Source organism: Aulonocara sp. 'chitande type north' Nkhata Bay, linkage group LG2 (genome assembly GCF_057382095.1).
Source record: "Aulonocara sp. 'chitande type north' Nkhata Bay isolate Kocher_YH1m ecotype deep benthic linkage group LG2, A_spYH_male_GT1.1, whole genome shotgun sequence".
NCBI lineage: Eukaryota > Metazoa > Chordata > Actinopteri > Cichliformes > Cichlidae > Aulonocara > Aulonocara sp. 'chitande type north' Nkhata Bay.
Genome location: NC_141345.1, coordinates 37,091,050 through 37,115,000, shown reverse-complemented (window position 1 = coordinate 37,115,000; position 23,951 = coordinate 37,091,050). Strand labels below are relative to the sequence as shown.

Here is a 23,951-nt window from a genome sequence, read left to right as displayed (position 1 = left end):
AACGGCACACGTTGCCACCTCCTGTACATGGATGACATCGAGCTGCATGAAGACCACTGCTGCATGGATGTCAAGTATCAGTGCTCTTTAAAAGCTGCTGCACTTTGCTCTGTCACAGGAGAGCTGACACAGGGGGAGCTGTACTCGGCCATAAAGAAGCAGAAGGAGCAGACAGAGGCCGACGGCTCCAGCACCACACACTTCAGTGGAGAGGTGCACTTCTATGAATTAGTAGAGGACACTAAAGATGGGATCTGGTTAGTTCAGGTAAAAGCACATTCTCTGTTAAACCTGTCAGTGGTGAATGATTAAGTGTCCAAAAAAAGAAACTTACAGGCAGCAGCAGCCGGGTGTTGCTACTCAAATGCGTTTGATGAATTAATCTTTAGAAAGTGTGACCACCTCCATTAAAGCAAACATACGAGTAGTTTGTCGGTCTGGAGCTTTCAGGGGTATTAATGTAAAGCAAAGGAGGAAATGCATTAGTAAAGAATTAACTGCTGCTGCCTATTAGAAAGGGCTTATTTATCTATTTATATATAAGGAACCCCATTAGCTTCCACGGTAGTGGTTGCTAGTCTTCCAGGGGCCCGAGCCATCAAGTATAAGCTAATAAAACATTACACAATAAAGTAGATGCAAAAATCTCCTCATAATTTAGCTCTTACATCCACAGTGAGGTTGTAAGCATGTAAACATCAATAACACTGAGGCACAACATTGGCCTCCTACAATGTTTACAATAATTAAAAACTGTGAATAGGCTTTCATGTTTTTAAACTAGCAGTAGCAGCCAGTGCTCTCATTGTGTGAGGCTGTTTATTCCACTTTAAAGATGCTCCGAATATAACAGAGTTTTTCAAAACTGACCTTTGGCTCGAGGAGTTACTGCACTGCAGTCGTGTAGCATAATTGTGTATCTTATCTGGAAGTCCAAGTAAGCCATGGTGTAATTTAGCTTGTACTGGAAGGTTTATTCTGCATTTGATCGATGCTGGTATAGTATGAACATCTTAACACTAATGCGGTCGCCTTATTCTGGACTAACCGAAGTCTGTTGAGGTCTGTCTCACACGCTGCTGACCAGATGATTGAACAATAACACTAGTGCGTTAATAACATCCTTCATGACAGAAGAAGTGATGTAGAAAGATCAGCGGCGCCCTGCCCCATGTTCTTAACAACAGTCTTTATGCTGAGACCATGAGAGGTGGTGATTTATGGTGACACCAAGTAGTCTGATCTGGGTGACCTGTTCTAATATTGATCCAGCTATGGAAAGGCTCAGGGTGTAGTTGGGTGTAGTTATAGTTACTCACAAGTGACATCAAAGAAATCTTCTTTTGCTGCCACAGGACCTGGAAGCCTCGCAGTTACTGAGGTGACCATGACGTCAACATAGCATAATTATTCTTTAGTCTAATATGAGCACATCTGTTTGACAGCTAAAAGTCACTGTGTCCGTTCAGAGCTTCATAACCCAAAGTGTACTGCAAAAGCAACCCAAGACTTTCTGCAGGCAAAGAAATGTTCTTCAGTGGACAAGTCGGTCACCCTAATGAAGAATAAGGTTGAGTTACTGAAGACAAGATTGAAAGGAGAGATCCACAAACAAGCAGCAGCTGGAGATTGTTTTGGTAGTTGACTAATCTGCTAATTTTCTTTCATTATTCGATTACTCAACAAATATTTCAATAACTCTGATCTCCGCCTCTGTGGGCAGTCCTCCAGTTCTTCACCTGTTGTCCAGTTGTCTCAAAATAGGAAATGTATTAATTTGAAAATAATAGAAATGTATTTAATATTTACTCAGTAGGTCTATCAGAGTGAAAAATGAAATGAATCAAAATATTAGGTGATACAAAATATGATTACAGAGTAGCTGCAGCTGCCCCTCGAGCCCGCTGCACCACCCCTCCACTGCAGGGAGCCAGAGACCACGCCCCGCCCCGCCACGCCCCTGCCACGCCCCCGCCACTAAATGTTTTCAAAATCTGGCAAAAACTTGTTTCAAAGCAAAAATATATATTTGCAGTCAGTCTGAGTGTGTGTATGTTAGTCAGCTAACAAACTGAATAAAAGTTTGTACATCCAAAGCTGCATGCAGCTCCACTGCTGCAGCTCCACTGCTCTGAGATGGTGGATGTAAACGTTCACATCCCTGCACTGAAATTAAGTTCTTTAGGAAATTCAAGTAAAGTATTAGTTGGCATGTTAATCAAAAATAATGTGCTTTACTATTTTTCTGCTGCTTTTTTTGTAAATCAGGAAGTTTGAAATTTTAGCAATAACAATAATAATATTTTAGCATTAAAAATATTGTAATTCTAGAACTGAACTTGTGCTTGCTGGTGTAAACTATTTTAGTAATTACCCATACTGGGAGTTTAGGGCAGCTGTGGCATAAATCAAAGTAAATGCATGGGAAATGGCTGCACTGTCACAACAAAGCTGGTGCAAAGAGACAAAAGAAGCGACGTCGGTTCGCCCACAGTGACAGTCTCACTGGAACATGGAAGCCTTTTGTAATAAAGTGGGTTTAATCTGCAAATCATATTAAAAGCTGATTGTTCAGCACTACCAATGTGACCGTATCATGTCCCTGTGTGTGACGGCAGGTCATTGCTCAGGACCGGGAAGCTCTGCTCAGCCAGTCCAACTGGGGGAAGATGGTACAGAAGGTGTCCCAGTTTGGTATCAGAACTGGAACCTTCAACTGCTCCAATGACTACAGGTGATATGCTGTTACTCCACAGAAAGAGACACTACGGAAGTTGAACAACAGTTACACAATCTGACAGTCACACTAGGAAAGAACATGGTGGAAGGCTGCACCGCGACCCTGTGCAGTGATCCTGCAGTCTTTGAAGTGGTTGCTTTGAAGACGGGGACCAAGTCTAGGACCAGGTCTGTGACTTCCAGCCAGTGACCATCTTCAAAGCAACTACCATGTCACAATAGTGACAATATGGCGATAACACACGGTGTTGAAAATCACAGATGAGTTTGAATTTCAGTGACCTCAACCTCAAGGTCAGAGGTCAGTTGAGTTTCATTCATTTTTATTCATATAGTGCCACGTGGTGGGGCGGCTGTAGCTCAGGAGGTAGAGCAGGTCATCTACTGGCTCCAGTCTGCATGTCAAGTATCCTTGGGCTAACTAACTAACCCCAGGTTGCTCTCGGATGCATCCATCGGAGTGTCAGTGTGTGTGAATGGGTGAATGGGGCGTGTTGTATAGAGCGCTTTGAGTCCTCCAGGAGAGCAGAAAAGGTCGATATAAGAATCAGTCCATTTGCCATTCACCACGTCACAACAACAGTTGCCTCAGAGCGCTTGGGTCAGGTTTTCTGAAAGTGTTGTGAACGAGGCAACAATGGATGCCTCAGGTGTATCTACCAGCAGGCTGAGATCTGTTTGAGATAATACGACGATCACCTAAAATAACTAAATACTGTTACTCTGTTGATGCAGGTTTACAAAAATTCATGTTAAACAAATACAAATTTATATAATTATTCATATAAACTACTAACAGAGTCCAGGCAGAACCTGACACATCTGAAACAGGAATTCCTCCACAGGACGGCGGTTTGACTGCAGCAGGTGCTCAGCAGCTGTGGAGCACAATCAGATGTTCACAGGTTGACAACCGGCTGACGTGAGTCAGTACAGGACTCACGTCAGGAGGACATGTCGCAGAGTAGTTGTGCTCATTGGCACAGATGGATTCGGACTGATTGTATGCTGGGAAACTGGTTTCCTCCCAGCAGACAGCGTGAAATCAGCAGTGTTTGCTCACCTTCAGTTGGAGATGTTCTCCAACAGCAAAGATTCACTGTGCCACCAGCTTGGTCACGAGGAGCATTTATTGAAAAGCTGTTTTAGTTTCATTGACCTCTCAAAGCCACTTCATCCTTTTTTTTGCACAAACCAGGACATGATCAATGTTTCCTAGTTTGAAGGACAGGGTCTGATTGGACAGCTAAACTAAAACAAGCTGAAGTTCTTTGCTGTCAGAAGAACCACTCAGAGATGAAATGTTGCTGTCACGGTCTTTGTGATGTGTGACATGTGCTGTTGGCAAACCCACTCTGACTACAGGGACTGGATGCAGTCCACTACATGTTCAGACACACACCCTCTGCCACACAGCAGCACAACTACGACGTACTGTATAACAGCGCTGGTATGTCGTGGAGCAGCAGTGGGGCCATAAAGCTGAGCGGTTCCAGTGGGACAGATGAAACTGCATGTAGATTTGACCTGCTGTGGATCACTGTTGGTTATGTCTTCTGTGTGCTAGGTCGTGCATCAAGCGTGGCTGGCAGCGCTCCACCCTGATCATGTCGGTTCCCCAGACTTCAGCATCAAAGGGCAAAGTCATGCTTAAAGAGTACAAAGGGAGTCGGGTTGAAACTGAGCAGATCTTCCGCTGGATGACCTCACATGTGGCTCATCGAATCAAAACCCTGCATCATTCTGAGCAGCTGGTGGAGGAGTGGCGTTCTGACCCAGCTCATCCACTGAAAATGTTTCTGTTTGCCCGCCTGGCCCAGCCGCCGGCCTTCTTCTCCTCGCTGTCTGTTAAGTTCACCGGCAGGATCGAGTTCATCTTTGTGGATGTGCGTCGTTGGGGTAACTATAGCAGCCTATCAGAGATTGGTGTGACACGCAGCCCCGCCTACATCCTTAAGATGCCTGAGGGCATATATCACTATGGCAACAGGTGATGACTGTTAATGAAGATGTCTGATTTTTTTAAAAGCACGTTTTTTATGTAAAGAAATTAAACTGCAGTCTGTGTTTCGTCCCCAAAGCACCGGGGAGTTCCTGTCCCTCGCTGCCATGGATACGTTCCTGCGTTCGGTCCAACCAGAGGTCAACGATCTGTTTGTCTTCAGTTTGGTCCTCATCAACTTGCTGGCCTGGATGGACCTCTTCATTACACAGGTCACTGTTTCAGTCTTCCTTAGTTGTAGAGGTGAAAGGGGACAAAAAGCCTCTACTCTCTACTTTGTGTTTTTACTTTACATTTACTATGTTCTACTCGAAGTTTACTTGTTCGTGCGCTACATTCATCTGACAGCTTTGATGCTTCTAGCTACAGTTACATTAGCTCAGCCTAACTACACATGCTGTCTGTGCTGCTTCATAGACCTGCACAGGAACAGGAAGTTTCTCCCAGAAATGCATCAGTTGTCCTTTTCTTTCTTCTTCCTGCCAATATTATTGTTATTACTGTCAAGTCTGAGTTTCTTCCTACAAATGATTTCAGACAGCATACACAATCAACTTTTCTTCAATCCACAATGTTATTTTCATAATAAAATAAATTATTCAGCTTTACAGTTTTCCCCACATTGCATTGAGTTACAGTTCTTCTCTCATTGAAACAAATAAAAAGTTTTCTAGTACTACAGAGATGCACAGGGAATTACCTGAAAAACTGCCATGCGCCTGTCTTTACCTGGAGTATTTTAGCTGTTAGTAAGCATGCATGTTGTCCATGACCAGCTCGGTTATACGTGATGCTGATTGGCCGATCCCTGGCCACTTGTCTGGTGCATCTTCAGTCCTGTTACAGACCTGTACGTCACTGTAAGATATCCTGACTGAACAGCTCTCTTCAGCTCTTACTGCAACATCTCCAAACCTGATGTTACTTTCTTTCCTTCTGTGTTTGGGTTTTGTTGCATTGTCTTTGGTCTTCTAGCTTCCAGGTCATGTAGTGCTGTTCTGAAATTCTGATGTGAATCGTTAACATGCTTTCAGGGAGCAACCGTGAAACGATTTGTAGTTCTGATCCGAACACTTGGGACCTACAACTCCATACTGCTGGTTTCCTGGCTGCCAGTTCTGGTAGGGAATCATCGGCACCACTCAGTCCTCACGCCTGACGTTTTTCTTGTGTTAAGCATTTTACTTTCAATTGCTGCAGTAAAGAAAAAAAGACTGAACGAGAGCTAAACAATAACGATTTATTCACATAATTTTAAAAAAGTGGTTTTTAGCATTCATCTAGATTTAAGGCAAATCTTCTGTGATTTATTAAACATTTATTAAAAGTCATTAATACAAAAATACTGAAAATCCATTTTAATACTGATTGAAATGAATATTTGGACGGGCACAGGGAGCGTGCTTCGTGTCCGCAGGAGGAGGCCTCTCCTACTTTATGCTAACTAATAAAGATATTAGTGTTTCCATTTTAGTGGAAACACTAATATGTTTATAAAGTTTTCTGATTTTCTTCTTATAAATAGATTTATAAATGCTTGGATTATTGTACTACAATGTAATGTGCTGTTCAGGGCGACTTAAAGTGAGTGAGTTTTCACTTTTAATGGTTAGCCAACTTAAATCTCTAAAACATCTGTTCCAGTGCATTTGCAGTTAAGCTGCATTCATTTGCACACATATTACTTACATAAATTTAAAAAATAGGAGGGACTTTCAAATTAAAAGCGACAAAATTACAATTTTCCACAAAATCACAATAAACAGCCGTCCACTGTGGGCGTTTCCTGGAGAATGTTGGTGGATGAACCGGACCTTTACCTGTCGTTCCAACCAAAGGCCTGCATGTGGCCTGCAGGCCTGCACGGTGCCCAGTTTTACATCCACCAGGACATCACGGAGCATTTGCCCTCGTTAGCCTTCATGGCAGTGAATCGAGTACAGTGCAGTTACTCCACAGTAACCAGGGCTGTGTGTCGCACTTTACTGCATTCGTATCAGAGAGAATCCAAACTGCTCTGACAGTATGTAACAACAGACTGCATGTTCTGTTTTACTGAGTAAAACTGTTAATAATTGTCACTAATCCCTGCCTGCTCACTCTCTCCAGGCTCTCCTTCAGCTGCCCTATCTGGACCTTCTGCACGGCTACAGTCTGAAGCTGCTGCGTTATGCTGACACCACTACACTAGCCAGCCTAGTGAGAGCTGACTGGACCTTCTACTCATCCCACCCAGCTCTCTTCCTGTCTACCTACCTAGCCCACGGCCTGCTCGTCGACTACTTTGAGAAGAAACGGCGCTGTGGTACCAGGAGCCAAGAAGACAGCCGTACAAACCTGGAGTGGCTGGCCAGTCTGTGGGACTGGTACACTTCCTACCTGCTCCATCCAATTGCATCACTACAGCAGTTTCCGTCTGACCACTCAGAGTGGGAAGATGATCCTAACTTCTTATTTGAGCATTTGGCTTTTCCTGATCTGTGGCTTCGTCCGTTAGTAAACATGGATTACATCAAAACGCTGCCGACCTGGAGGCTCAGAGCAGCTGGTCAGTCCGGGTCGGAGGCCTGTTGTGAAAAGGCGGATGAAGAAACACGTAGTCAACATTCAGACGAAGAGAGGAAGGAACCTCCACATGGTAGCAGCAGCCACAAGAGATCACTATGTAGTGTGAACTTCAACTCACAGCTTCCTGCGTGCGGCGACGTGGACGCCAGCGGCGGCCGTCAGTGTGCGTGTGCTGCTGAATCATCCGGGAATGGAAGCTCGCTGTCAGCTGACAGGGCGGTGAAGGATAACTGCGTCGTGTCTGACTGTGTTTCTAACCATCAACACTGTGATTGGTCAATGTGGCCCTGTGACATGCTTCAGTGTTCAGAATGTGTGGTTTGTCTGGAGACCTTTGTGAGCGAGGAGGTACTGATGGGGCTCCCCTGTGGCCACGCCTTCCACCAGCAGTGCATTGTGGTATGGTTGGCAGCGGGCAGACACTGCTGTCCAGTATGTCGCTGGCCCAGCTACAAAAAGAAACAGCAGAGGGCTGCTCAGAGTAGTTCTACTGACAACACAGTGCAGGACTGATGAGATGGCCTTCAGCTATCGATGGTGACAGTTTCTCCTCTTCGTGTCTCTTCAGACTCTCTAACCATCAAGAACAATTAAGAAGGAAACGTGGTCGGTAAGCGTGATTAGGGCGGCGTTATTATGAGCCATTAGTAATCTTTGCTTCCATTCCTGTTGATGAGCTGGGCTGTCAAAGCCCAGCTACAATGCTTCTTATCTAGACGGGACGTTGACTCTCACAGTAACCATGTGTGTAGCCACAATAAACAATGTAGTGCAGTGAAAACATTTTTAATTTTGCTTTGTCATTCTTAAAGTTTGGATGTTGTCAGTCTGAGAGAAAACGTAATCGCCCCAATAACGCTACCAGCTGGATTTCTGTCAGGACGATAAGCTGAATGCATCAGAAGACATTTGTACAGAAATCTATGTAGACTGTGCTTCGTCCTGTGTCATCTGCACCTGCAGCAAAGAAGGCCTTTGCTTTGTGTTTGCATTTTGTCCTGAACTGTATGAAATGAAATGGCTTTGTCTCCTGCACACTGGTCACCATAGGAGAGGAGCAGAATTCAAATAAATTAATTGGATATAATTGCTGAGAAGCACTTTCCTGTAACTCTGACCGTTTTCCCCAAGAAACATCTGGAATTATTCAGATTAAACTTTGTCTCCTGTCTGTTGCAATATTTCACCAACACAGATTCTGGTCAGAGGTCTCACACAGTGAACAGCTGTTGATGTGCATGCAGGGCGACAGGACTGACTCTGACTGGAGCCCTTTGAACTGGTCACCTGAAAATGAGGCTTTGGTGTTTGTGAGCTGATTAAAGTGTGACCAGTTCTAGACTTCGTCACTATCGTTTACCTTGATTTTCTTTGTGGTCTCTGAAGACTAAACCAAAGCAAATGTCACAAAATTGGGGTTCATATGTGCGAGAGCTGAAATAAGGTTCGTTGCATGCTTCAGAGACGAGTCATGTTTGGAGTAAACTGTGTGGGTGATCACACCGTCTTACATCCACTCTAAGAACACTCAGGCAACACCGCTAACCTGATGGCTGCGCCTATGATCAGAGTAAGCAGTACCAGCTGTGCACAGTCCCACCCAGGACAGATAGTTTCAGCTTTTACCAACTAAGAGCAAGACGAGACCCCCTGTTATGGGACCACAACAGCTGCATTGTCTGGGAGTTTTTAGACTCTCCATCTTCAAAAGAATTCTGTTTTGTATGATATAAATATGTTATCACAGGTATGCCCTGATCAACTGAACCCAAACTATCTGCCTAGTATTTTTTTCCTAACATGCTCAGTGCTTTGACCCGAGCAGTTTTCCCATCAAACAACATTTATTATCCTGCTAGTTTTAGCTGCTGCACCACGGTGGGCGCTATAGGTCTGCAACAGTCTGTGGGTGGATGGATGCAGGGTTTCCCTGGCAAATATTGTATTGTAATTAAAAGATTAACGTTATTCATCTCTCAGTGGTTATTTGGTGTAGTTAATCAATACCAAACTTGCATGTGGTTGCAGAAGTGTGTGTGTGTGTGTGTGTGTGGTTAAAACCAGCTAAACTTTTTGCAGCTGGTAACAAAAACACAGGTGAAACTAACTGATCGTTAATGGTCACGTACATACCCCTGCTCTGGCTCACCTGTGTGTCAGGTTTCATCTCAAGCCACTGCAATATTCCTTTGATGTTAAAGTACAGTTATGCTCTAATTCATCCTGGTTAATTGAATATAATATGTATGACGAGTACAGTGAATGCATCACATTCAAAAATGATTTAAAAATCACTTTAGAAATTAGTGAACAGTTCTGCGCAAATTCAACAAGGTTAATGTAATAAACACAAATGTAGAAAAGCTGCAATGAAATTAAATTCTACCATTCTGATCGAAAATATTCCTTATTCTAACATTCCTTTCTCCTATTGAAGATCCATTTATTTTGCTCGTTCCAGTCGTTCCTAAGTTCACTAATGTTACTTTTCACTTAACACGTGACAATAAATACAGACTGGAAACAGGAGGAGAGACATGAGGTGGGACACACGGCTGGAAACGATGGACGTGTCGAGGCAAAGAAAGTAAACGACACGAGTGACAGGAAGCAATGGACACAATAAAAGAGGAAGACAACTGAATGGAGAACACACGGATAAATACTGACAATTATAATAATAATGGCATTAATATAGCGCTTTTCAAAACCCTCAAAGCGCTTTACAATTCCACTATTCATTCACTCTCACATTCACACACTGGTGGAGGCAGCTACAGGTGTAGCCACAGCTGCCCCGGGGCAGACTGACAGAAGCCAGGCTGCCACGATTGCCCTAACCACTATAGGACACCAAGGAAAACAGAAGGGAACAAGTCTGATGAGACAGGAGAAGTAATACTCAATACCAAGCACCCGACTGTCAAACAGAACTTTGAAGACCAAGGAACCCATCTGAGATGTCGGGGATGAAAATGTGGAGAAGTTTAAAGCAGGGCCAGGTTATGAAAACATCTCACAGAGCCCTGTTCAAGCCATCACCCAAACACAGAAAGAGCTATTTTTACAAAAGTTACAGTGTCTACACTTTCCAAGCTGGTAGCGACAAGCCCTAAAAGACTTAACGAGACTTGCATTTTTAATTGTTCACCACCTCGTGCCTTTGTAGTCACCATATTGATATTGTTTGCGGATTTGATAAACTAGCCTGCAGCTCCCACATTCCTCTTTTACACCAATGACATTAGAACAGATGCTTGTTATTTTACATCATGCAGGAAATGATGTTAATGGTCTCTGGTACTTTTGAACCTGCTGTATATCTGATAAAAGCAGCTACTGTGACTGGTAGTTGTGCTGATGTTGTTATCAATATAACCCGAACCTCCACTGCAGAGATTAAAGGATTGAAGAACTCACATAAACAAGCACACACAGGGCAGTTTTTAACCTTCAGAAAGCTTAAATATACATGATTTCCCTCAAAGCATTCGTAACACTTGTTTCCACATCTGAATAAAAAGACATAGAGAACATAAAGAATCTAAGCAGATTGTCAGCTGACCTGATCCTGGCTGCTTCTGTGCTTGCCCCATATCTGATTATACTTCTGGACAAACGTTGTGCATTTGTCATTCTTGGGGATCATCAAGATGTGTTCTGGCAAAACCGAGAAACCCTTTATGCGGGCCATTTCCACCCATGAACTCTGACCTTAACTTTGACCTTAACTGAGGCCTGCAGTTCTTTACATGTTGTTCTGGGGTGACCTCTTGGATTAGTCTTCTCTTGGGTAATTTTGGTCTGCCCGCCACTCCTGTGAAGGTTCACCACTGTTCCATGTTTCTAACGTTTGTGGATAATGTTAGGGATGGGAACAGACGTTTCGACACTGCTTCTGAAGCGTGGTTGCTTCGAAACACTGGTCAGAAGCGTGGTTTAAAACATCCAGATCACATGGCTACGACTGAACAAGGTTTTGGTGTGCTTCACCCCAGCTGGGACGTACCTGCTGCTTTGAGACATTGCGAGGTGCCAGGATTCCATTTTTATGAAGCAGAATCATTTGTAATTACTGAATTATATTTTTGATACCACCTCTTTCTATTTCTTATACACACATTCGTAAAAAATGTTGTCTACTTTCAACAAAAAATGTTATTCGCTGCATCACATCCTCACTCTAACATCCTGCCGGTGTTACAAGATAAAACATCCACAGGAGGATAAAGGAGCTTCTTCGTGGTTCAGCGGTTGCTCAGCAGCACGGATGTAGACAGAGGGATCAGTTTGTTGAAGCACAGTTTATGACAATCAAAGCCTGCTGTCTTTAACAGTCTCAATCTTTTTCTTGCATTGTTTGTACAAGGATTTAGCCAACAGATGTGCAGATCACCATTACTGACAGTCTGGTATTATAAGTAGCTTTGTTGTCTGCCACATTTTTTCGCAGAATAGCATTATCGACATGTGGCAATAGCCAAATTGGCGAGCAGGTGTCACTGTGGAGAAGTTGTTTCGAAGAATCGATACAATTGTGGCACAAATGTTTTAAATGTTTAACGAAGCCTCGCTTTGTGGGGTTTGTTTGCGTGCCACGGTGGATCCTCTCTGGATATACTGTCACTCTATTTTCTTTTAGTTTTGAATCGTTGGTTTAAGAGTATTTTAATACAATAGTAACAAATAAAAACAGTACAATTAAAGTACAAGAAAAGACAGTTTATTATTTTAAGTACTGATAAAAATTATGTTTAAGTTTTATAGAATTATTTTACTAATGATTTTGAATAAAGCGTACTATTGTAAACTTGATTTATTTAATGTATAATTTAAGATTCTATGTTAATAGAAATTAAACATGTAGTTTCACCTTGAGTAAAAACGATTGATTACGGCAGTTTAATGTCAACTAATTGTTGGTCAGAGTGTAGGTAACAGACATCTTTACTGCTGCCGCAATAAAACACAAAAATAAAACGAGGAAATAATTGGTTAAATGCTGAAAATTGTTTGCATAATACTCAGAGTTGTGTGACACTATAGTTTATGACGCATGAACCTCTAATAATCATGTTGTTAGGCTTAACTTGCCAGCCAAGTGCCAATTGCTTTATGTGTAATAGAGGATTTCTCAAAAGGGTCTGGATCGGTCCTAAACTTAAATAAATGTCAGTTATTACCTGTCAAAGAGTGTAATGTTCAGAGTATTTGTAATATAACAGTTAAAAATGAAGCAACATATTTAGGTCTGATTATCTGCAAAGATCCAAAAGACAGAATTTTACTAAATTTTCCCCCAATTATTAAAAAATCTCAAACCAAATTAAATCAATGGTTGCAGAGAGATTTAAGTTTAAGAGGAAGGGTATTGCTCTCAAAAGCAGAAGGTCTGTCTCGACTGACTTATGCAGCAATTTCTCTGCATGTGGACGGCAAAACTTGTAAGGATATCGACCGAATGCTCTTCAACTTGCTCTGGAAAAACCGGACACATTACATCAGAAAAAGTGTATTGATGAATGACTATGAGCACGGTGGTCTCAATGTTTTGGATTTTACTACTCTAAACAATACATTTAAGATTAATTGGGCTAAACATTTTCTTAAAAATCCGGTATCCATTTGGAATTTTATTCCTCACTACATTTTCTCTAAGTTTGGTGGTCTAAGTTTTATCTTAGGTTGTGATTATAATATAGATAAGCTTCCAGAAAACCTTTCGATGTTTCACAAACAACTTCTATTAGCTTGGTCCCTTATATATAAACACAACTTTACACCCCATACGTGTCCAATTTGGAATAATAGGAACATAGTGTATAAAAATAAATCATTATTTTTTTCTAGGTGGGTTGAGAAACGGATTGTTTTAGTGAATCAGCTGTTTAATCCTAATGGGCAGCTCATGTCCTATTCAGAATTCTTAAACACCTATAAATTTCCAGCCACACCCAAAGAATATGCCATATTATTTGATGCAATACCTACGGGTATTATAATGCTTTTTAAAGGTATTCAACCTTGCATATCATCTGTTTCTCTCCCCAACCCTTTAGATTCACACATAGGAAGAATCTGTCTAACAAACCACAGTAAAAGTAATAAGAATATTCGTGCTTTGTTCCAGACAGAATCTCTAACTATCCCACATGTGGTCTCTTATTGGAATTTCTTTGTCAGTGACATTAACTGGAAAAGAGTATGGACAATTCCTAACAAGTATCTGGTAACGAATAAAGTGAAGGAAGTCCCATTTAAAATACTGCATAAATTTTATCCTGCTAATCATTACATGACGAAGTTCAAAAGGGACATAAATGTGAGCTGTGGATTTTGTGGAAGCCATCCTGAGACTGCAGCACCTCTTCTGGATCTGTTCATACGCTAGAACATTTTGGAAAGACTTCAGTAGATTCATTGCTGGACATCTCTATAAAGACTTTACTGTGAAGGCAAAAAAAAGAAGATGTTTACTTTATAATAAACTTGTTAGTTATCTTAGCTAAATTTTATTTTCACAAATGCAAATACAGTAACAAAAAACCTAATTTTAAACATTACTATAATGATGTTTTATGTTACATAAAATTGATTAGTGGATCACTTAACAAAAAGGCTATGAAAACTATTACTATTTGTAGTAATTACAAATTATTTGAATGTTTGTAATTCTTTGTATTACACCCCCTGGCATATGTTAATTTTGTTCTGATTGTATACATGTTCTGTATACTGTTTCTTAATAAAGTTTAATATTAAAAAAAAAAAAAATAGGCTTAACTTTCCGGGAGCTGCGACAGTTGGTACCGCTGCCGAAAACTGTGGCGGTGACAGGAAAACGGGACGCGGTGTCGTGAGTATCCGCACCGGTGATAGAGTTAAGCCGAGCGGTGAAACTGAAGTTGTGGGGAAGGTTGTGGATTGTCCCACGAACTGCAGTCTTTACCAAAGGCAACCGTATCCTAACTTTTGTACACGCATTGCGTCACGTCTACAAAGTCGGCTAGCTAGCGAACGTTTGCAGAATATTTCCTATTCACTATTATTGATTAGGTCACAGCACACTAAACTCGTCAGTGGATTACATCAGAAGTACGGAGAAATTCGTACGTAGGAATGCTGTTTTGAGGTATCCTTACTCCAGGTACCTGGCTCTGCAGCACAGCTGTAGGTGGCGGCAATGAGCAGCTTGTTTCAAATCGGTTTTTGAAACGAAGAAGAGAGAAACCAGAAGGAAGGACTGCTCTCTGTGTGATTGGCTGAGATGTGACCAATGGAAAGCTGACAGGATATTATCGCGTGTTCGCGAGCGCGCGCGCGTGTGTTTGGTAGTAGTGTGGATAGTGCAGCAGAATGTTAGGAAAAGTTTTGACTTCGCTGCTTCTTCTCGCGGTCTTCTTCTATGAACCCGCGGAGGCGCAGAAGAAGAAAGAGGTGATGTCTTCAGTGGTGTGTAGCCAAGGAAGTTGTTAAACTTTGGAGGGAGTTTTTCCAACTTCGTCAAAGTTGCACGTCGTCTGTTTCCGCATCATTCTTGGTAGCTAGCTTAAGCTAACAGCTGCTAGAAAGAGCTCCGTTACTCATTATCTAAAGTAGTTTTAGCAGTTACAGCAGTAGCTTAAATAACATGCTAATTTCATCAGACAGCATTAGTTTGATCACAGTTGTTAGCTCCGACTAACCCAACTACTGGTTGTAAACTTGACTGGGCGTTATTAAACCGGAAATGAATTAAACATTAATTACCTTTATTCTAACGCCTAAATGGCGCGTTTAACTGAACGAAAATAAAATGCATAGACAATAGAAAGACGTTTGTTTTTGCTACTGGAGCTTTAGCAGTTGTGTTGGTGTCTTTGTGTGTGTGTAGACTCTGCTGTCAGAGAAGGTGACGCAGATGATGGAGTGGGCCTCCAAACGATCAGTCATCAAAATGAATGGAGATAAGTTTCGTCGTTTTGTCAAGGCTCCCCCTAGAAACTACTCAGTGGTCATCATGTTTACAGCACTGCAGCCACAGAGACAATGTGGAGTGTGCAGGTAACAAGTAGCAACAGGAAGAACATGCACTGCTTTTATTCCAGCTTGCATTTGTGACTTTAAAACATGTTTCCTTTTCAGGCAAGCTGATGAGGAGTTCCAGGTGCTGGCTAACTCCTGGCGTTTTTCTTCTGCCTTTACCAATAAAGTCTTTTTTGCGTCAGTCGACTTTGATGAAGGATCAGATGTGTTTCAGATGGTGAGACATTTTATTCTGTTTTCATGCATTTAAAAACATCTCGGTCAGGCCAACTTGTGTATATATAATGAAGCAATCTCAGAGAAACTTTGTAATTTTATAATAATTTAATGCTGGCACTCATTTGGTTTAATGAAAACATGTTTTTTCTTCATAAAATCATGAATAAAATGAGTGGTTAGATCGCAGACTGCTTCAGTTATTTTAATATTATCACACTTTCGTTTTGTACAATACATTTGTTTAAACAAATTTAGTTGACCTAAAAATGTGTGCAGTGTTCAACCCCTGGGCTGTTTCCCTGTTGTGTTTGCATGTTCGCCCTGTACCTTTGTCTGTAGTAAAAGATGATAAATATTAGAACATATTTGATTACATTTAATCAGACATCCAAAAGGAGTCTAACTTGTTAAATCCCATCACTACACGTATCTAATCTTCTGATTCTCTCTGTATTTTCAGCTGAATATGAATTCTGCCCCAACATTCCTCCATTTCCCATCCAAAGGAAAACCTCGAAGGCCTGATACGTATGAGCTCCAGGTCCGAGGCTTCGCGGCTGAGCAGCTGGCTAGATGGGTGGCAGACAGAACTGATGTACAAGTAAGTGTCAAACGTTTCAATGAGATCAGTGAAGATGTTTGCAATAAAATGAATTCAGACTTCTAATTAAGGCAAACAAACACATTCAAACACGGGCATGGTGAGAGCCTCTGGAGTCTACTCTCATGTTTGTGTGTTTCAGATCCGTGTCATTCGTCCTCCCAACTATGCAGGGCCTCTCCTGCTGGGATTCCTTCTGGCTGTGATTGGTGGACTTGCATATCTACGAAGACACAATTTAGAGTTTCTCTTCAACACAAATGTCTGGGCCTTCTCCGCACTGGTAAAAACTACCATCATATACACACACATGCTGAAATGCTTATTTGCTTTTTCTCTGGTGATCCAAGTTCAGAAAAAAAAGATCAAAATCTTCTGTCGTCCATCTCCACACCATGTCCAAACGCACGTCAGATAGCCTTATAGTGTTGTGAAATGTGATGGTATACATGGGTGTGCACATTATCTGTGGCTCAATACAAGTCACACCACAAACGAGACAGAAACAAAGTAGATCTGCTGTAGCAGGTGTAGCTCTCCTGTGGGCGCTTTCCTCCAGTTACTGTAAGAACTGTATTCTACATTAGTGTGCAGAAGTCTTGACTTTGTTTTGCTTCCATAAAGCCAGACTTTCAGTTCTCCGAGCTGTCTTTTGTTTCAGGGTTTCTTTAGACACTGGCTGCTTTTTCAATCGTTTTTGGTTCAGTACTTGTACCTGACAGTTTTCAGAGGACTTAACACTGGCTTATGTATAAAAAAAAGGCATCTAGCTCAAAAGATTAACCTTTGTTGTGTCTACACAGACGAATGATCCAATAATCCCGGCACTTTGCTGCTACCAGCCTGTTGCAATAATACATTTCCCCCAAAAGATGACTCCCAAAGAGCTATTAGCCAAACGCTTGGATATGTCAGCATCTTTTTCTAATTTCGTAGAACAAAATAATATTGTAAAAGTATACATTCATTACAATGACATAGGAGCAGGCACCGGTTTGTGGAAGGTGACGTGTTAAATACAGTGGCCAAGCTGTCATTGTATTTTACAGTGGGTGGAGGAATTTTGCCCCACCACAATCACATGACACCGCTTCCTTTTGGTGTGAAGGAGAGCCTGTTTGAGTTGGGTGACACTGCAACAAGAAGCCGGAGTCAGAAACAGATTTTTCCTTGTCTGTCCGGGCGCCCCGAGCGGAGCGATCAGCACTATTTTATCCAATAAAATCATCGTTCTCTTCCCAATCACATGCAGACGCTCTACATGCCAGTCAAGTCACAAACGTGTTTCTTAGTGACGCACGAACAGGAATCCAATCAGCACGATGTGGGGAGGACATGACTGTGTTTCAATAAGAAACCTGTTTGTGGAGGGATGTGCATGTGGTGCCTGTAACTGTGAACTGCTTAGTTTTAGGTGGGAAAAGAGAGACTGTGATTTCATTCAGTAGTGTTGGTTGCATGTCGTGTTCTGCTCTGACAGCTGATTGTGTGCCTCTGCAGTGTGAACATGGACCGTGAGTTTTAACATAAAACTCACTGTTGCAGCCAGCGACAGCACAAACTCGACCCTCCAGGCCTCCACGGTGCAGGTTTATACATGTAGTGTTTCAGGTCCAACAAGGAATACAAACATGCAAGTCACAACAATCTAAAGAGCCTAGAAATGTTAAAGAAAGAGACGGAGCTTCAATCATTCGAGTAATTCAAGCAGTTGTTTAACACAGTGTGCTTCACTGACACGTGTGACTAAACACAGACCTGTAATACAAACGTATTTAGGAGCAGCATGTGAGTAAAAAGTCTGACATTAAGCAAACACAGTCTCTAGTTTTTCAATAAAAAGGGCAAAATAATTTCCAGGCACTGGGTATCATTAAAATTGTGACAGATGATTTTCATGACAGAGAACTGAACAAAATGCAGCTAATGTGCGAAGAAGGGCTTGATGTGTCCTGAAGATCGCTCAAAGAGATCGCTCAAAGAGATCGCTCAAAGAGATCGCACAAAGAGATCGCTCAAAGAGATCGTACAAAGAGATCGCACAAAGAGATCGCACAAAGAGATCGCACAAAGAGATCGCACAAAGAGATCGCTCAAAGAGATCGCACAAAGAGATCGCACAAAGAGATCGCTCAAAGAGATCGCACAAAGAGATCGCACAAAGAGATCGCTCAAAGAGATCGCACAAAGAGATCGCTCAAAGAGATCGCTCAAAGAGATCGCACAAAGAGATCGCTCAAAGAGATCGCACAAAGAGATCGCACAAAGAGATCGCTCAAAGAGATCGCACAAAGAGATCGCTCAAAGAGATCGCACAAAGAGATCGCTCAAAGAGATCGCACAAAGAGATCGCACAAAGAGATCGCTCAAAGAGATCGCTCAAAGAGATCACAAAAGAGATCGCACAAAGAGATCGCACAAAGAGATCGCTCAAAGAGATCGCACAAAGAGATCGCACAAAGAGATCGCACAAAGAGATCGCTCAAAGAGATCGCACAAAGAGATCGCACAAAGAGATCGCACAAAGAGATCGCTCAAAGAGATCGCTCAAAGAGATCGCTCAAAGAGATCGCACAAAGAGATCGCACAAAGAGATCGCACAAAGAGATCGCTCAAAGAGATCACAAAAGAGATCGCACAAAGAGATCGCACAAAGAGATCGCTCAAAGAGATCGCACAAAGAGATCGCACAAAGAGATCGCACAAAGAGATCGCTCAAAGAGATCGCACAAAGAGATCGCACAAAGAGATCGCACAAAGAGATCGCTCAAAGAGATCGCTCAAAGAGATCGCACAAAGAGATCGCTCAAAGAGATCGCACAAAGAGATCGCACAAAGAGATCGCACAAAGAGATCGCACAAAGAGATCGCTCAAAGAGATCGCACAAAGAGATCGCACAAAGAGATCGCACAAAGAGATCGCTCAAAGAGATCGCACAAAGAGATCGCTCAAAGAGATCGCACAAAGAGATCGCTCAAAGAGATCGCTCAAAGAGATCGCACAAAGAGATCGCTCAAAGAGATCGCACAAAGAGATCGCTCAAAGAGATCGCACAAAGAGATCGCACAAAGAGATCGCACTGTGTTTAAAAGTAAAAGGTGGTCATACCAAATATTGGCTTTCAGACTCGTTAGAATATGTAACTGTACTATATACTGCATGACTTTGTGTTTACAATTCCATTTCAATATTCAATATTCTGGTTTTGTTAGCAAAAGATAAAGAAATGGCGGCGCTCAAGACTTTTGCACAGTACTATACATGCATGTGATTCAGTGTAACTGGTGCAGTACATCGGATGAGCTGGGAAGGACCAACTGTCAGTTTAATTCTGTACGTTTGATATATAATGATCATAAAACAAACTCTTTCTCCATAGATTTTGGAAACACTTGCCTGGAATAATCTGGAGACGGTGGAAACAACCGGAGAGCTGTTTCCTTTTTGTTTTTTTTGTGATAAAATGTGTGAACAAGTGAACCTCTTACAGTCAAATGAGATGTTTTTGTTCACGTAAAACACCCAACAGCTCCTACGTCTTTGTGTTTTACGCATCTTATTTGTGTTTCAGTGCTTTGTCCTGATCATGACCTCAGGCCAGATGTGGAACCACATCAGAGGACCACCTTATGCTCACAAAAACCCCAGCACAGGACAAGTTGTAAGACACACATACACTTCACTCATGTCACTAATATAACATGTTGGCTCCAACAGAGTTACTACAACTATTTAACAACGCACTTAACTGACGTGTGTCGCTGTGAGCTGACTGAAGTGGTCAGGAGATGACATCATCATGACCATGAATGTCATGCAGGTTACCGTGCTGAATGATTGGACGACACGTCTTTAATGACTCGCGCTGAATTTATTTTGGATTTTCTTTATTCCACACATGGCCTCACACATATAGACTAGTCAGTAGAAATAAATAAAGGAAGTATAAAGTTGTAGTGAATAATGATCACTAACGAGAAACGAATCCGTCTTAAAAGATTAAAAGTTGTGATCCTGTGTGGAGAAAATCCCAAATAAACTCATATTTATTAGAGAGCACGCAGTGATGGGTTAATAAAGGTGTGCGCTGGTCACCCTGACACTCATGGCCACATTTACTGCATGTAATCTTTTGACCAGTCTAAGATGTGACTGTGTGTTTTCAGAGTTACATCCACGGCAGCAGTCAGGCACAGTTCGTGGCAGAGACGCACATCGTCCTCCTCTTCAGTATCCTTCAGCTTTCTGCAGATGAACACTTGTGTGGCCGTGTCCACTAAACACACACACTCTGTCAGCTCAACAATCTTCCATGGATAACAACGGCTTCCCTCTGCACCAAACACATGATCTCCTTTTTAACATATTGGGCCATTTTTTAAAAATTCTGTTTTCTGCCACTTGTGCGGGGCCGGGTCACGCAGGCGGCAGCCTAAGCTGTCAGTCCAAGACCTCCCTCTCACAGCCACCTCCTGCAGCTTCTCCAGGGCCACACTGAGGTGTTCCCAGGCCAGATCTCGGGCATGTCCTGGGTCTGCCCCGGGGCCTCCCTTTGGTGGGACACAGGGGATTTCAGCCATGTCTCTTAGTTGTCTAACTTATGCATGTTTGACAGAATCACAGGCTGTGATCAGCACACCTGTCTCCACTGTTGAAATAACTTCACGGCCCACAGTGTAGCTGTGACACGAAGCACCTTTGTAGCTTTCTCATGTTTCTCAGTTTGATGTGCGACATTATTCTGAATTAGCACATCAAACTGTAAACACCACCTGTGTTATTCCAAAATCCAATACAGACACTTTTTGCCTCAAAAGTTTACACACAGGAAAAAGTGAAAGTTTGCTAGCAGCTCTTTCTTCTCAAGCACCATTCGATTTTATTAAAAGTGTTGGTTTACAGCCATTTTCAAATCTGTCCGGAGGGATTCAGCCACGTTCAGATCTGGGCTCCTGCTCTGCTGCTCGAGAGTATTTTACAGAGTGGTCCTGAACCCACTCCTTGTCCTATTGGAAGCTCAGCCTACCCCAGTCGGAGGTCCAGAGCGCTCTGGAGTTGGCTATCATCATCGTGTCTGTAGATGCATCTTTCCTCGACCCTGACTGTCTCCCAGTTTCTGTTGCTAAAGTTTATCCCCACACTGTGATGCTGCCACCACCAGGCTCCATTGTAGGGATGGCACCGTCCAGGCGGTGCCCGTTTTCCTCCAGACATGACCTTTGGGATTCAGGCCAGGACTTCAGGCTCTGTTTAATCAGAGAACTATGTTCCTGGTCTGAGAGTCTTTCTGGTGGCTTTGGTCCAACTCCTGACAGGTTGTCCTGTGCCTTTCACCCAGGGGTGTCGCTACTAAGACCCTTCTGTCCCGATCAGTCAGCTTGGCCGGGCAGCCAGCTGTAGGAAGAGTCCTTGTGGTTCCAGGTTCTTCCATTTACTGATGATGGAGAAAACGTCGCTCATTAAGACCTTCAGTGCTGTAGAAATGTTTCTGTACACTCACCCAGAGCTACGCCTCACTACTGTCTACAGACCACTGCTTGGACTTGGTGCATGTCAGAGTGTGTGCCTTTACCACAGCTGGGCCTCAGTCACATAGTAAAGCAGCAGAAACAGGACACGCTGCTTAACTTCGACTTTCATGCCAAATAAATATTTTTGTACATGTGATAGTTTTGGGTTTTTAATTTTGCATAAATTTGCAAGAATTTCCAGCAGACTTTCTTCACTTGGTCGTTTTGGGCCACTGTGTGCAGAAGCTTTTTCAGGGATGAGCTCTGTGTGCAGCAGTGCTGTGTCAGCTGCAGGAAGCCAAGATGCAGCACAATGATTCCATTAAATGTTAGTGGTGATTCATATCTGAGTATATTTTTTAAATTGATTACATTTTTCCCCTGGAGGTACACAGAGAACAGCTGGGCCCTGTCCCAGTGGCTCAGGCCTTTGTTCCTGCTCCATTTCCTGGCAGAGTCTTGGTTCTCGTAGCCTTGTCTGTGTTTATTTCTGGGGTGAATGGTGGTAATAAGGTAAAAGCTTGGCTGTGAGTAGATGGATGCTATGAACTCGTTCAACCCTTGACCCAGCTGTCAGATGCGGCTGTTACCATGGGAATAGTTCTACTGTGTGAAGCTGCTACTTCAGACATGGATATTGGAAAGAGAAAGAGTACGTGTACACACACACACACACACACACAGATTGTGTCTTCGGGTTGTCTAAGATCATTTTCCAACAGAGAGCAACAAGAACATCTCAGTTGTACGTGCATTCCTGTGTATGATCCAAGTTCTTCTGACCTCAGAGCATCTGTGTACGAATATAGAAAACACAAACACTCCACAGTTTCCAGATAATAACTTTGTCTAACCCAACCTTCTCTAAACCAGTCAGTAAATCATCGTCCCTGAGTTTCTTTACTTGTCTGCATCATGCATAAGGAGGTATAATCGCAGAACCCTGCGTGTCAGTTATGTGTGTTGCAGGTATCGGTCTAGTTATGCTGTTCTTCAGTTGGTTGCTGTCGATCTTCAGAGCCAAGTACCATGGATATCCATACAGGTGTGAACATGTTAATGTTGGATTCTCCTGTTTAATCGACTGCGACCGGCTCAGATGGTGCTTTGTGTCGTATGGACTGAAAGTTGTCTCGTCTCTGTTGCAGCTTCCTGATGAGTTAGTGCTGATCAGCTCCTCCAGAGTCAGAGCAAGTATAAGTCGGAGGACAGACGTGCTGCAGGGTGCTGTCCACAGCATCTTTGATGAAAAACTGTTTGCCAAGCCATGATTGTCCTCTGATCTGTTTAATAAAGTCAGTACATCATATACATACGGTGCCTTTTACAATATCACAAGTGGTTCCTTTACAACAACAGAGCTCTGATCGCTGCTGTGCAACATGAACAGTCGTGTACCAAAAGGTGTCTTCTTGGTCTGAACTTGGGCCAAATTGTTTGATTTGTGATTCATTTCTAACCTGCAGACTGTGTTTTTGTCTTAAAGTGCAGACATGAGTCAGGACTGTTTAGTTCTTGTTGCTGAGACCTCAGCAGACAGTCTGTTGTTGCTGTGACTCTTAGGATCCAGCAGCAGTACTCTGTGTGCTATTTGTACTAAAAAGGTTTTGTTCAAACATCAGTTGAGACATATATGGATCTGTTGGTGCACTTACACGTTTCTTTTTTATGTACAAATGCTTCCCTCCTTTAGTAATACTCTGCTTGGTTTTTACTGAGTTTGTACACTTGTGTTGCAGTTAGGCAAACAGTCAACAGAGAGCATAGTTTTGATTTTAAACCCACATTTAAATTTAAATGTGATATTTGATTTATTTGCCGGAGTAACTGTTAAAGTTAGCTCTGTTTCTGGAACAGAAACGCTTCCTGTGTTTGGGGTTAACAAACTAAACCTGTTGTCGGCATCACGGCCCTCACATGTAAAATATGATCTGTAGAAACAAAAGTTACTTTCATTACATGGCTCAGTAAAATCCCATAATCAGTAATCATTGGTGTCTTATTATTGTGATCACGGCCCTTTTGTTTTTAAATGGAAAATGTCAGATTGATGAAAATATGTTTGTACTTTGTTGTCAAGCTAACTGTTCATACTTCTTTCCAAATGGGCCTTATCTGCAGAGCATGATGGGACGCATGTGTCTTCATGTGTGTGTACATGAGGACTGGGAGAAGGTTGCATTTTGTGTGTGGTGTTTTAAATGTGTGTTATCAAGTTCAACAAAGAGGGAATATTTGATCAGAGCTGACTGTTGCTGATATTAAAGTGTCGTAACTGAGGATCAG

General features: G+C 42.4%; 2 protein-coding genes across 4 annotated transcripts in view; both read left to right on the top strand.

The window, feature by feature from the left end:
• Nucleotides 1–9,308, top strand: part of rnf103 (ring finger protein 103) — a 12,799-nt gene extending 3,491 nt beyond the window's left edge. Inside the window, exons 2-7 of the mRNA XM_086261710.1 lie at nucleotides 119–267; nucleotides 2,619–2,734; nucleotides 4,307–4,729; nucleotides 4,821–4,953; nucleotides 5,776–5,862; nucleotides 6,851–9,308. Of these exons, the coding sequence (XP_086117836.1) occupies nucleotides 119–267; nucleotides 2,619–2,734; nucleotides 4,307–4,729; nucleotides 4,821–4,953; nucleotides 5,776–5,862; nucleotides 6,851–7,822 (1,880 nt within the window). The 3' untranslated portion in view covers nucleotides 7,823–9,308. The remainder of the gene's footprint in view (nucleotides 1–118; nucleotides 268–2,618; nucleotides 2,735–4,306; nucleotides 4,730–4,820; nucleotides 4,954–5,775; nucleotides 5,863–6,850) is intronic.
• A 4,882-nt stretch (nucleotides 9,309–14,190) lies between these two features.
• On the top strand, nucleotides 14,191–23,945 carry LOC147338376 (dolichyl-diphosphooligosaccharide--protein glycosyltransferase subunit MAGT1). Of its 3 annotated transcripts, none has more exons than XM_086261679.1 (10): nucleotides 14,191–14,761; nucleotides 15,183–15,352; nucleotides 15,434–15,551; nucleotides 16,014–16,154; nucleotides 16,297–16,437; nucleotides 19,727–19,816; nucleotides 20,322–20,385; nucleotides 22,243–22,317; nucleotides 22,620–22,710; nucleotides 22,814–23,945. In XM_086261679.1, exons 1-10 carry the CDS (start codon nucleotides 14,666–14,668, stop codon nucleotides 22,827–22,829), a joined length of 1,002 nt encoding a protein of 333 aa, XP_086117805.1. In that variant the 5' UTR covers nucleotides 14,191–14,665; the 3' UTR covers nucleotides 22,830–23,945. The 3 variants fall into 3 exon arrangements, with proteins under 3 accessions (XP_086117805.1, XP_086117814.1, XP_086117824.1); XM_086261688.1 differs by having other exon boundaries at nucleotides 14,195–14,746; XM_086261698.1 differs by having other exon boundaries at nucleotides 14,739–14,849.
• Nucleotides 23,946–23,951: the final 6 nt, after the last annotated feature.

Bases quoted from the DNA above. Each gene is read 5' to 3' on its own strand.
- LOC147338376 (XM_086261679.1), top strand. From the start codon at position 14,666: ATGTTAGGAAAAGTTTTGACTTCGCTGCTTCTTCTCGCGGTCTTCTTC. The intron at 14,762-15,182 runs GTGTGTAGCCAA...GTGTGTGTGTAG, and splicing joins AAGAGGTGATGTCTTCAGTG to ACTCTGCTGTCAGAGAAGGT. The intron at 15,353-15,433 runs GTAACAAGTAGC...TTTCCTTTTCAG, and splicing joins AGACAATGTGGAGTGTGCAG to GCAAGCTGATGAGGAGTTCC.